Source organism: Morone saxatilis, unplaced genomic scaffold, assembly GCF_004916995.1.
Source record: "Morone saxatilis isolate NCDOM2014 unplaced genomic scaffold, NCSU_SB_2.0 Contig17, whole genome shotgun sequence".
NCBI classification, from domain to species: domain Eukaryota; kingdom Metazoa; phylum Chordata; class Actinopteri; family Moronidae; genus Morone; species Morone saxatilis.
Window position 1 is genome coordinate 21577869 of NW_023339729.1, and position 14653 is coordinate 21592521.

Sequence of the window (14653 nt, forward strand, 5' to 3'; positions counted from 1 at the left end):
GTGTCTTGTACACTTACGTATATGCATTCCTGTGTGTGTGTGTGTGTGTGTGTGTGTGAGAAAGAGAGAAAGTGTGTATGCGCGCATCCGCCTGCTGCGCGCGATTCTGCGTGAGCATGCATGCGTCTGTGTCTGGGTGATTGAGGCTGAGGGGAGGGGAGGAGAGAGGATGCAAGAGAGAGAGAAAGAGAGAGAGGGAGAGAGAGAGATCGAGGACATACATAAGGCAGAGAGGAGAGCAAATATCAACAGCTCGAAACACACACACACACAAGAAAAAAATAAAAATATTCAGCCCTCAGATGATGTCCGGGGAATAGCTCAGACTCTGAATCTTTGGCTGAATTTTCCATCCTCACCCTCTGTTGTTCCCTCACTCTCTCTGTCTTACTAGCTCTCTATCTTGAAGTATGAGGGGCCCCTTAAACCACCATCCTCCCTTTTTTTGTGTGGGTCTCACCTGACCTGTAAGACCAAAGCTAAACACCTGACAGAGGCCACAACCAAAGGGAATCATTTTAAAGGTGCCGATTTGTGTCTTCCTCGTTGGTGCTTTTCCACCGGTTGATTCAGTAACTACTACTGTGTGGAGCTGTCAATGAAAAAGGAAAAAACCCAAAGCATCACCTTAATCATGTCCAGAGTGGCAGCTCCTGCTAGCTGCAGACTCCTGCTGACTCACATGTGTGGAGTGTGAATGGACGGTTGGAGGGACAGAATAAGGAGCAAAGTGAGAGGGCAGGACGGGGCACCGGTGGAGGGGGGGACGGTGTCACAACCAATCTGCTCCAGTTCACTGATACCAAAGAGAAAGAGGAGAGGAAGGGAAGGGAAGGAGGGGTGAGGAGGAGGAGGGGGAGGAGGAGGAGGAGGGGGACAGCAACACCACGCCAGCCATTTTATTTCTCAGTAGTGCTGCAACAGCCTTTGTTGCCATGACGACGCAAGCCGATGATCTCATAGCTGTTACCTTTGAGTGCTGTTCCCTTAAAGAGCCAGTTACTCAAGATAGAAGCAGACAGACACCACATAGACGAGGACTGACTGTCTGTTATATGGACAGAAAAATACTCAACTGCATCACTGCTGAGAAATTGAGATCCTTCAACACTTTGTGCACTACAAGGCACAATTACACCAACTGTGTGGAAAAAAGAGCAGGATGTCCTGACAGTGGAAAGAATACACGTGTCCACAGTGACAACAATGATTCAATTCTCGCTAGATATATCCTGGAAAATCCTGCTCACTCCAAATGTGAAGCAGTTAATCAGTCGATTAATCGATTAGTCGGTGGACAGAAAATGATTCAGAAAGAATTTTGATAACTCAACATGCTTAACATTTATTGGTTCCATTGACTTATATGTGAGGATTTAATACAGTAAACTGAATATCTTTGGGGTTTGGACTCTTGGTTGGATAAAACAAGCAATTTGAATTTGAAGAGATCACTTTGGGCTGTAGGAAACTGTACATTTTTCACTATTTTCTTACACCTTAATCTAGGCTATAAGGATCAATGCATCAATAATGAAAATAATGCTTAGTTGCAGCCCTATAGGGGATTTGTGTGTGTTTATTATTGAAGCAAGCCCTCATAGGTTTACCAAGCACAATAAAATCACATTTTAAAATTACGTGGCTGGTTAATCTGACAAAAGGCTGTTTTCCTACAGTCAGCCATGTTAGCGGCTCGGTAAAGCTGTACTTAGCCACAGCAAAGCCGTACTTTGAGCTAAACGCTAATAACAGCATGCTAACATGCTCACAATGCTAGCAAGCTGATGTTTAGCAGGCATAATGTTTACCACCATGTTTAGCTAGTGTGTTTGCACTAAACAAAGAGGAGCTTAGTTAGTTAGCCTTGCAGATAAGGTCAAAACTTGTATTAAACGGATTAAACGTTTGACCTGATGATTGCAGCAGATTAGGTCTGCACAATTAATCAAAATATTTTCAAATTCACAATACGGCCAAATGCAATAGCTATCCAAATAGCAGAAGCTCCATTTTTTGGATAAAGGTCAAATGTGTGACAAAACAGCATTATATTGAAGTACTGTAGTGCTGCAGAGGCTTACAAAATGTAAGAAGTTTACTTGGTAAAGACCCAAACAAACGTCATCATGATTTTAATTGGTGTTTTTCAGTAAAAAATCAAAATTGTGATGCAAAAATGATCAGTCCCACTAATCGTGACTCGTATCGTAATTGTAATATCTGTCAAAACAATCGCAATATGATTTTTTTTTACCATATCATGCAGCCCTACATCAGATGAGAAGTCAGTGGATCACCAGTTTTACACTTCATCGTGAGGGGAACATGAATTTCTACACCACATTTTATCACAACCGGTTCATTAGTTATCAAGACATTTCTCTCTGAACCCCTAATGTCTATACTAAGGCTGCCTTGTGTTTAGATGAACATATCAGTAGTGGGATCGTCACTGACAATAGTCCTGAGCTGTCAGACAATAAAAGATTTGTGGCCTGTTACAACTTCATCCAACTTCCTTGCAAACAGGGCCATTTCTGCCGGTGGTCTGCCCTCCAGTGGAACATTTATGACAACACATGCCTTTTTTAAAGTCAGCTCTCTAGGCCAGACAGTGAATAAAGACACAAACTATTTTTGCCACAACAGCCTACATAACACATGCTGATCTGACATTAAGATATACAAGAAAAAAATCTGTCTGCTGCGTTAAACATTTCCCCCAATTCTCTACTGGGACCCTCCCTTTCCTTCCAATGGAAACCTGGCCTATAGCAGGGAATGCAGTGCAATAGTGTTTTCCTGAACAAATGCTCCTCTTTTCCTTCCTTAAGAGCACACACTCCTCCCAGTCCATTGTTAATAGCCTGCTAACGGATACAAAGTCCCTCAGTTAATCAGACTGAATTGTCAGTTTTAAAAAACACTTTGTTTCCACACAGCTGAAAATCCACAACTTTTGTCTAAATGTCTTAATCCAGCTCCTATTTTGCCTCTCAGCCCTAATCAAACATTCTCAGGCCGTTTGGGGGATAATCTGCATTATGTAAACACTTGCATGAGTAAATGCACTATATGTCTAATAATCTGACATCAAAACTAATTTCATAACAATATGATTTCAGCCTTCTAAGACTTAATAATCTAGTATTGTCTGTTAATTGTTTTTAATGAATAATGTGTGAGTAAACATGTACCACAGGTGGAATCTGTGAGTGTTGTTCCTAAAGTCTTTTGTTCAAGGTTTGTCAGATGCAATTATATGTACAAAAACACAATATCTATAATTATCTATCTATAATTATGCAAGTACACATCTTGCCAAATGCCTGCCTTTTACACACATAGTTAATGGACAGCCTATGTTGTCTGAACTGTGTTTGAACTTGTCTCACAAACTACAATCTTGACACTTCAGCTAAGAAAATGAGTCACACAGAAAACGTGCAGGTCATACTAGAAAATCTACACTGCAGTGGTTTTCATCTGTATAGTGTTGTCATTACTTGAGGACATTTTCCATTAGGGTTAACAAACACACCCCAATTAAAAATGTCTGAGTACTTTAAAGGGAAAATCCACCAAAACAATCGATTTATAGACATGCTGGAGCTGTTTTAGGTAACCTCAAACAGGCAAAATGGTTAAAATTTTAGTTCTGGTTGAATTCACATGAACTTACTATTAAACTACAGATTGATTATGCAGCCCAATAATGTGGTGACCACACAGGTGAGTATGAGACTGTTACATCCATTGTCTGACTTTTCACCATTGGTTCAGTTCTGAGTTGATTTCCAAGTTAATATCTATTCAAGATTATGGGTTTCGCAGTAAAACAGGTCACACAAAAACTATATCTGTATCTGGACCAACAGCATATAAGCTCTGTTGGCTTTGGCATTAGAGAGTCTGGTGAGTTATTAGCTATAAGACAAACATTCCACAGCTTATCTGTGTTTGCTTCAGTAGTGTGAAGTTACGTCATGTCTGACAGACACAAAAAAACTAGCAACACAAAATCACTAAATCTATTTTAAGATTTACCTTTGGACTAACAGCCCCGAAAGTACTGATGCATTTCAATTTAATTCAATCAATATTTAGCAGCTCAATGTAGAAATCTGATAACATGAAAGGAGCTGTTTGAACATTCAATACACACTAAAATTTGAAAAGAAGTCTGGTCAGTGCCTTAGCAGTAGGTGCTACAGCTTGAGTTGACACAAACAAATGGTTTAATAAAACTTTAAGTTGAGAGTGTGTAAGATACTGTAACAACAATATACACAAAGAGTTTGCAGTTGCTCCAGGAAAAGTGCACCAGTCTATTTACACAGAGCTGCTGCTGATGAGAGGAAAGTGTAAATAAAATCAGTAAAGTTGCCCTTAAACCAAAACAATGAGCGAAAAGACACTAACACGATTGATAGAGCTGAGGTCAGGCGATAATCTTCTGTGGGTACACAGAGTACATTACACATAGTAATTAAATCTATTGTTTTTTTTAAATAAAAATATTGATTAGAGCAGCTGTAATTATTGAAGATTTAAAGGTGCAGTGTGTAGGTTTCAGTGGCAACAGTGAAGTTGCAGATTGCAACCATTTGAATACACATCAGCCTTCCAAGCCTGTTGGAAACTATAGGAAAAACACGAAAGTCTGTTCTGGGCTACTGAAGAAACATAGCGGTTCAACATGGCGGCCCTTGTGTAAAAGGACCCGCTCCCTCTGTAGCTGAAAACATCTCATTAATATAATGAAAACACAACAATTCCTATTTTCAGGTGATTATACACAAATAAAAACATACCTATTAAAATTATATCCCTTTTTTTGCCAGTATATCCAAAATGTTCCACACTGCACCTTTAAGGCTTCACCACATCTTCATCATCCCTTCCTCCTGCTCCATAACTTTTTCTGTTTTCTCTGCTACAGGTTTCTCTGATGATCTAAATTGAGGATCTATTTCAACGCTAACAGACATAAATAAGGTGATCCATGACATGCTGCACGCCTCTCTCACGTGCACGCACACACACACTCACACACATACACAAAAAGGGGAAGCCTGTGAGGGCAGTATGATGGGTGCAGCGGTTAGACTTGCAGACAATACCACAAGTCGTACAAACCTGTCCCAGCACATAGGCCTACATGAGTTATAGCCTTGACAGAAGAAGCTGAGTATGAGTGTGGGAATGTTGAGCTGGAGTAGAACTGGGCCTAAGGACTGGCTCCTCTATCTAAATGAGGAGGTCTGCACGATATGAAGCTGCTGAGGTTATAAGGTGATCTTTATCAGACTAGCTTCAACTGGTTTCATGCAACCTGCCAGCTGAACTGTTGCCTTGGGTCATAGAGGGAGTAGACAATATCATATAAAAACCTCAGGGAAATATTCGGTTGAATGCCAATCAGCAGCATTCGCTAGCTATTAAAGAGGTGTGGAAATCAGGATGAAACACCCAGCAGAGCTCTGGAGAGCCACAAACTGCAGGTAAATCTGTCAGAAAGGTATTTAGATGATCAAAGTTAACAGTCTAACTATAATAACATAAGCCAAAGACCAAAAAAACTGCAAAGACAGAGAGAGACTCGAGTCAATCAAGTCAATCCAGAAAAGTCCACTTCTCAAACCAAATCTAAATCTCTAAAAGATTCAGATTTCTTGTCTAAGTCAAGTCAAGCTGTGAGGCTCTTGCAAGTCTTTCAGGCCTCTTAGTGCTGATCATTAAAATGACACAACATTTGAATATTGTCCTTCAAATATTTTGGTAGTTAGTTCACTTTTTTTATTTAGGGAAGCCTCTTTAATTTAGATAAAGATGTATTTTACAAGAGAGAACAAAAGGTCATTACAGTCATTAATTAAAACATACATAAGTTTTAGTAAAACATCAGTAAGCAGAACCCAACCGTCCCTCCAAGGAGTTAGTGTCTCTAACTTGAGTTTGTTTTGCAGTTCAGTCCTTGGATGTTTTGCTATCAAGTCTAAAGCCATCTCAATGCTTCAGGCAGTCAAGTCTCAAGTAAGTGAATTCTGAGATCAGTCAAGTCCATCTCCAAGTGTGGGGTCTACAGCTCTGGACAGACATGTACAGTAGGGAAGTACTGCTAAATGGCATGCAAGTTAATAGGCCAACAGGAGTTCAAAGTTTAAATTATTTCATTTATGTCATCCAGTCGATTCATTCTGACAGACACTGTGGTTGGAGGCCAAGATTTGCCAGATTTAATTACACTTTATTGCCACTGCACATTATACTTACTGTTAACACTTGTAAACGCTTGTGTTTACTGCTATTGTGTCTGGATGATATTTCTTTGTTACTGGTGGATGATAGTGCTTTAATGTGCCTCTTTTTGGGATCATGCTGCAAACCAAACCCCCAAAATCATTGTTCCCATACATATGAGTGGAAACCAGTAGAAATCACCCACTCTTCCATTAAGGACTGTCTGTGCAACTCTACTGTAATAACATGGTTATGCATGTGTCTTAATTGTCTTAATTAACTTCTAACCCACCTATGCACTTGATGTCAAAGCCCTGTGGTGGTTTCAGGGTTCGTCTGGTCCATCCGTTCCTGAGTACCTGAAGATGGACCTCTTTCCCCTGGATGAGCAGCACACTCTCATCAATCCAGCCGAGGAAGAAGATCTCGGACAGAGCGTGTGTCAGCGCCTTGTTCCAGAAATGCTGCATGTTTACGGCTTTGAAATTGGCGAATACCTCGTAGCCGGTGTGATGCTGTAACTTCAGGGAGAGCACGGCCGGTGATGATGATGATGATGATGATGATGGGGGGTCCTCTTTATCTTCTGCGCAAACCTGCGACAGCACCAGAGCCAGAGAGTGCGGAGCGACCTGGAGGAACTTCTCCATTCCTGCTTCAGGCAAAGTTAACTTTCTTTTGGTTCCACATGAGAAATCAAAAGAAAACTACTGTTTTCTTGACTGTGGGGCATTGTTTAGAGCACGCAGTGTTACGTGTCTATCCCCAAAAAAACAAACAAACAAAAAAAACGGCCCGATAATCCTAACTGGTTTAGGCATGTTGAAGAAATGGGAGAACAGCGTAAAAAGAAAACGCGCGGAGCTGATCCAGAGTCTGCAGCACGACGCAATTAATGCAGGTGCTCCATGTAAGATCAGGGAAATGTGCAACCTGACACGGCGCGCAATGAAGCCAACTAACGCCAACTGTCAGAGAGTATTAGGGCCTATTTTCAGCGACGAAAGAGGCGAGGACTTGTGCTGCGTTCAGGTGCTACTCGTAAACTGCTACTTTCTACTTTGGAAGTCCACCAAAGTCTTGACATTGTTTAGCAATCTTATGGTGAGATATAACGATTAAAACAGTCAATTTAATGTAAAACTAAAAACACAAAAAGGAAATGTAGGAAATGGTTGGACAACACAATAATATGACAAGAAACGTGGCTGGAAAAAAACAAGAGAAACACCTGCAGGATTCAATACAATATCAACGCAACTTTAACTTTATTGCCACAAAGGGACATGCAAGGTAACGCAGAACAGACACATGCTTACATATAAAGCACAGTAATAATAAAATAATGATAGAATATATATATATATATATATATATATATAAATATATTATAAAAATATGTGCAAAAACCAACCAATGACACAATCATATAAGACACCATCAGCTGCCTCATCCTGAGACTATTGTTGGTGTGTTTGTATTTGATGTTGCCTCTATTGAAAGGTGTTGATATTATTTTGTCCACCTCATTCACATATATGGAGGGACAAACATATTATAATCTAATTATATAATGTAATCCAATGTACACCTTAAAATAAGTTTCACTAAGGTGCCTTAAAATGTTAGTATTTATAACAGGACTGTGGTACTGGATTGCACTCTAATGTAAAAGGTGGTTCAGGCGTTTGCTGGTTTTTTATTGGTTTATATACAGATATATTCTTAGTTGTCTCATTAGCACCTCCAACTGGAACAACTCATAATTAATCTGCAGTTTACAGATCAACCCCATATTGACTGACACTTCATTGTAGTTAGTCGATCTACAGATATCTAATTGGCAACTATTTTGATAACCAATTAATCGTTTATCAAATCTCAAATAAAAATAATTTTTCATATTTGTGCAAAAATGACACAATTTGAAAGTTGCAAGTATAGAACCTGAGAATCTGAGGGGTTTTTTTTGTCTTACATTTTAGTAAATTTGAAATTTGGGAATTTTGGAGTATTGGTTGAACAAAACAAGACAAAACACCTTGGGCCTCTAACATTTTAAAGAATATTGAAATGAATGTCGTGATGCAATATCCTGGTGCAATTTGTTAACGTCTGATTTAGAGGTATATATTGTTGGCGTATGTAGGTGTTGTGTAAGTGTCCGCTGTGAGTCTTTATATTTAGTACATCCAACAGGTAATAAGTGGCCTGTTGTTTGTGAAAGCTAGTTTAGGTAAAGTGCGTCTGGGCTGGCAGCGAAGGAATCTGAGGCCCAGTTTTGTTTGGCGCAGGGCCTCAGGATCTGGTGGCCCAGTTCTTCTCACCTCCAGGCATGCCAAATCTGGAGTAATCCTGCCTGTTCACACTCAAGAAAGTGTACACAAGTAGACTCTTTACTGTGTTTGTAGACAATTGTATGAGATATGAACAAAACTACAACACTAAACAATGAAAAGTGGTCTTTATCAGGGAGAACATTACACCAACCTCACAGTATAGCTGCTTACAAAATAGTGATACCACAAAAAAGCCCAAAAGACATTCAGCGCAACATGTTGTATATTGATAGGAGTTAAAACTGGTCAAGTAACAGTGAAATATTTGAACAGCAACAGTGATTTCAGCCTATTTGCTGCAAGTACAGAAATATTTACTCAAAATCACCAGGACCTGGATCATTACACAATCAAATTGTGCTTTTTTTTGCTGTAAGTCTTTCAAAGCTGATGGTTACATATAAAAGTTTGTATCACAGTTACACAACAGCCCATTGGAAATTATATTTTAAGGAGTGTACAATTAAATCAAAGTGAAAAGGCATATATTTTGCCATTTTGCCTGTTATAAAACCACACGAAATAAATAAACTAGCCAAATATGAAATGTAAGTTGTTCAGATATGACTTCCTCATCAAAATGTGCCTCAAATAACAGCAAGTGTGCGAGTGAGCTGGCTTTACTCATGCATGCTACGAAGCCTTGCTCATTGAGAGACAACAGTTAATTTTAAAAAATCCACATTTAGAAAAGGAAAAAAACATCATAATTAAAAATGAATTCTTAGTGTAGTGGATGCTCCTGAATTTGCTACACAACATTATCCATCAATGTCTCTACGGAGTGTAAGTGTAAGGCTTCATACAACTCATCAGGTGCTAATCCAGTGAATGATTATTGTCAGTACACTGAAAAAAAAAAACAAGAATGTAAAAAGAAAAAACAGGCACAGAAATTAAACACATGATCCTTGCATAACAGACTTGCTTAGACAGTCGAGTTAAAATAAACAGCTGACTCATAAAAAAACGCTGATGCTGGAGTGCAGGAGGCCTGTCTATGGTTTCATGATTAAACACATATAGAAGGTCAAATTTCCTATCAAACTGGTTCCCAATATTATTCCCTGAAATGTATATAGTGTAAACAGGCATGTACTGGTAGAAAACTGTGAGCATGCAATTACATTGTTAAAGTCATGATATTTGTTTGTTTAAAAAGAGAATACAAAATAGTTTCACTGCAGGGATACACATTTTAATGCCTAATATTTTAGAACTGTACTCCCCACTAAAAAAAACCCCTAAAATGCCAAGCTTGTGAAATGTGAATTTAGCATCACATCTACTCTCCCAGAAATATGTTAGCTGAGGTTTCAAGAGTTCAATTTGAAAGTGTAAACTAAAATAACTGAAAAACACCACCTCATACACATCCTCAAGCCTTTCTTTTGCAGACGAAGGCCGGCGAGGCTTCTACAGCAAAGACGACATCAAGGAGAAAAATACATCTCTTTGGTCAGCATTGACACTATACATGGGATTTGTTTCTTTGCATGGAAGCCTGGTGAATAGGAGATTGACTCAAACTCTACTGCCACCTTGTGGTTCACTCGTGTCATGATGTGCTGGAGCTCCAATTCTTTTCCATATTTGCTGATCAGATCACACAGTGACTGGATGAACCAGGATCCGGTCGTAGTGTTCCTCCAGGAGTAGTAACCTGTACACAGAGGAGTGATAGAGTAAAGGGTGTATCAATACAACAGATAAAAAAGGAAACAAGGAGTATACAAAACAACCTGTGTTTGTGTGTGTAAGTATTAACCTGGGGCTGTGGAGAAAGCATACAAGAAGTCAGCCTCCACAGGGATCTTAGTAGTGCCATCTTCTCCACTGTCCGTTTCAATGCCTGCATCCAAATCAGTGCCTCTGCAAGCCTAATCAATATGCACACAAACAAAACAGGACCTGGTTGCAGGTTTAGACGATTCAGCAAAGTAAGTTAGTGCAGGAGGGGGGGAAAAAACTCTTATGATACCTGAATGAAGAACAGTTTGGGTTTCCCCACCAGTGATTTGCAGCGGTCGCCACGAAAAAGTGAGGTTAGGTACTTAAGCTCTACTGAGCCGTCCGTACCAAAGAACACACCCTCATCTCCATGACTCAACAGAACACAGACGAATGAGGCGTTGCAGCTGTGATCTTCCTTTGACACTGAAAGAAACACACACATATATACACACACACACACACTTTTATACATTTCTGTACAATATGATATAAAAGACAGCAGGTGAAAAAGGGAAGATTAGTGTGTGTGTGTGTACACAAACTTACCAGAAATTAAAACCTGTTTCATCTGCTCAACTGTCTGGTCATTGTAAATCTTCGTTTTATAACCCAACTTTGTAAACACTTTCATCGCGTTGCCGGCATCCACATCTGTACCATTTCGCTGATTCATGCCTTTAAAAACAAAGCACAGAAATGTGTTCTGGTTACTTGAAGAACAACGAAAACACAACCACAAAAAAAATACCAAAAAACAAATTTAAAGTAACCAACAGCTCTTTCTTCCTCATAACTAAATTCAACCAATAGCGCACACAGTAGGCAGTTTGATAAACAAGCACATACTTATTTATTTCCCAATAATCTTAAAGGTGATTTTATTAGACCTCTTCTAGTGACTGACAGTGCTTGATTGACATCTACCTCTCTCCTGGCGGGACAAATTACACTGTTTATCATTGGTTGCACTCCATTTGGCCGGGGATACCTGGTAAAATGGAGTGCAAGTGGCATATGAGGCAGTATGTATGACGTTAAATCTCTGTCAGCTGATAATCAAACAGCAGCAGGTGTTATTCTTTTCATCTTTTTTTAGTTTGTTAGTTTAAAAAAAAAAACGTTTTACATTTGGATTCAGTAATGGCTAGCAATGTGAAAAACATTTTCATTAGTTTGTATTATTTATATTTATATTTTGTTTATGTGCTGCACAGAGCCATGGATTTGCGTAACGCAGCATCTGATGTTTTGCGTGCTGAATTCAAATTAAAACCTCGTCCAACCTGCACAAACCGGCACTGCGACGATGGGATTTTGGAGTGCACCCATTCTTATTATACACGACGTCTTGTTACCTCACATATCCTCAACCTAATCAGCCAGAAAAGTGAACACACCTACACAGGTTTAAATAATAAAATTAATGATGGCTGAATTCCATTTTAAGTTTGCGCCTTTCTATACGTGTTTAGTGCATCTTGTTGGTCTGAGTCTTGGTCTGACTCTTACTCATAGCCTAAGATTGCTACATTTTAAACAAAGTCACCAGCCACCCACCCACTATCTGTTTGGAGCCTTTGGGTTCTGCATTGAACGCCCCTTTAGACTGACAGAGCACATTAACTGTCACCACCTGCTCTGTTTCTAAAAGTGAGGCGTAAACCACAAGTAGCCTGCTAGCTTTTACATAAAATACTGCCGTTTTATTTTTTTTGGAAACATGCGTGGGAGTCTAAGTGTGAAATACCTTCTTGGTTGAACAGCTTGAAACAAATAAACGTGGCAGTACAAGCTTAACCACTGCTGATGTTCACCCCACTCATATGATGCTCATGGAACATTATGGTGTTTGTAGACCAGGCGGTCATGTGTACTCAGTTAGTCCTGCTAGACAGGTTTGTCAAACACAAGTCTGAGAAAATGAGACCATCGGACAGTGACTCTGATGCTCTATAAGGGCAGACTGAAGCTTTATACCCTTGCATTGATATCCAAGGGCTAAAAGAAAAAAAAAAAAAAAGACTCTTTCAAATAATAGTAGAGACTGCTCTTCAAGCTTATATTGCACAATGACCATAAAGGTCAACTCAAGGTCGCATACAGAATCTCCATTAACTGTAGACATCAGTTTTTATCCTCAGAGAAGCAAGCACTGGATAAACATTCCCCTATAGATTCTTCAGGGGCAAACACTTTTTATGCTTCACAAAAAGCTTTTGAACACCCTGAGGACACACTTGACAATACCTCCAATAGCTATCTTTCTGTATCCTGCCACTCTAAGGCAAGACGAACAGTTTCAGAGTGACTTGGCCATTACATAAATATACAGAACATTCTCCCACAAAGAGTTTTCCACAGCCTACATCAAACTTGTAAGAGGAACTAATCAAACCATGGGTACCATACACATGTGATGGATCACAAATCATACTGCATGTCATGTGGGTACTTGAGCTTCCTGAAGAGCAGCTGACAGTTTGCTGTAATTGTCTTGTGTTATCAAATGCATTGATGTACATACACAAGGTTAGTTCCACTGCCTGATTCATTCTCTCTAAAGCCAACACTGGACTGCCACAAAAATAACTTGAACATCTAATTAACTAGCACGGGGAGGCAGTTTAATGGTATCCACGGCAACATGTTTAAATTGGGTCCCTTAGCACACACTCATCTCATGAAGGTGTGGATGTGGGATGATTGACCTGCTTCGTTGTACCCTGGGATGGTGTTAGTGAGAAGTTTCTGTTAAGATTTGTGTCTTGTGTAAATGAACTGGGAACTGGACACAGAGATACCACAGACACATCTACAGCCAGTTAACCTCTAACTCCTAATTAAAGTTTTATAAGTGTACATCTGAGCCAGCTGACCTTGTATTTCAAAACCCTTCCTTAAGACCTAACGTGACATTTTTGGTGCTGGAAAATAACCCTGAACCCAACATCGAGAGAGAATTAACACATAAAAGAGGGACTACAAGTAAGCATCTTCATTACCATGTAACTATTACAATAAATTCTTTTTAAATTCATATTTTAGTGTATGAAAAGTAACAAATATAACGTTATCTTGTCTGTTTAGAGTTAGAATACCATGGGTGCATAAAAAGCAGGTAAATATCCATCCCTAAGGTGAATGTTACCACCAGGTTATTCTTCTTTTTCTTAACATTATTAACTAGTAATGACCTGTTCTACACTTTCAGCACCAAGTAAAACATGAGAGAAATAAATAAATAAATACATAAATAAATAAACACCTGTTCTCTTGTCAAAGTTCTTGTTGTTGATGATGATGCACTGGCCCATGCTGGGGTAGTTCAGGCTGTATCTGAAGCTGCGGGAGTTGGGCTTGGCGTCCACGACCATGGGGGCAGAGGCAGAAAAAGACGCCTCCGACCTGAGAGACGACAAAACCAACAACACAGTCCATCATTTAAATGCAAGATAAGAACACAATGTACGGAATGCACGACAAAAAACAAACAAAAAATGGGGCTTTTTTTTTTAAATGTTAGATGGGAGAGGAAGCCTTTAGTGTACAGGCCTGCATTAGTGCTGCATATTGGACATCATTTAAACAACTCAACGCTGATACAGGGTTACAGAACTGGAAACAACAGCTTTATATATGTTAACAGCTAAAATGTGACATTATATTCTAGTAACAGGTGTAGTCTGGGATAAGGACAGAGGTGGAACTGCTTACTCATCACTGAACAACAAGAAGCTGCGACAGATAACAATCGCTAAGCAGCTAACAAACAGACAAACAGAGACTCACTCTTGTCCATCGCCTCTTCTTGCGTCCGTGGAGTCTTCTCCGGGTCCGTTTAGCGACATATTTGTTGATTAAGCAAACCGAGCACTAACTGAGCACACAGCTTACACAGCCTGTAAGATCAAACAGCAAACCCGACAGGAAACTGTAGCTAAGGCGTGTTCGGAAAGAGGACGTGAAGTGAGCTACTGCTAGCTGCGCCTGGCTACTAGTAAACAAAGATGCTGATGTCATGCGCAGGTGCGCTTGTTTTCCACTCCCACGCCTACCGTGTAAAGGGGGGGGGGGGGGCGGTCACAACAACAACTTGCTCTGGTCTATATGGATATAGTTTAGATAAATATTGACCACACTCAAACAAGGATGTTATTTTAAATGTTTATATTGTAATTATTACATTCAATTAAATTCTCTGTTTTCTCACTCCACCACAGGACCCACATTGAGTTATTAATGCTGCTTCTTAACACTTAAACTACTATTATTGTACATCTGTATACAATTAAGAGCAATCTGAACTTGTTTTTGTGGCCAAAATACATATTAAA

General features: G+C 39.5%; 2 protein-coding genes across 2 annotated transcripts in view; both read right to left on the reverse strand.

The window, feature by feature from the left end:
- stox2a (storkhead box 2a) overlaps positions 1-7214 on the reverse strand; it is an 18214-nt gene extending 11000 nt beyond the window's left edge. Inside the window, exon 1 of the mRNA XM_035660612.1 lies at positions 6539-7214. Within this exon, the coding sequence (XP_035516505.1) occupies positions 6539-6896 (358 nt within the window). The 5' untranslated portion in view covers positions 6897-7214. The remainder of the gene's footprint in view (positions 1-6538) is intronic.
- A 1479-nt stretch (positions 7215-8693) lies between these two features.
- On the reverse strand, positions 8694-14320 carry casp3a (caspase 3, apoptosis-related cysteine peptidase a). The gene is made up of 6 exons (XM_035660704.1): positions 14109-14320; positions 13585-13724; positions 10866-10994; positions 10567-10742; positions 10354-10465; positions 8694-10248 (listed from the first exon to the last, which is right to left on the reverse strand). Exons 1-6 carry the CDS (start codon positions 14165-14167, stop codon positions 10019-10021), a joined length of 846 nt encoding a protein of 281 aa, XP_035516597.1. The 5' UTR covers positions 14168-14320; the 3' UTR covers positions 8694-10018.
- Positions 14321-14653: the final 333 nt, after the last annotated feature.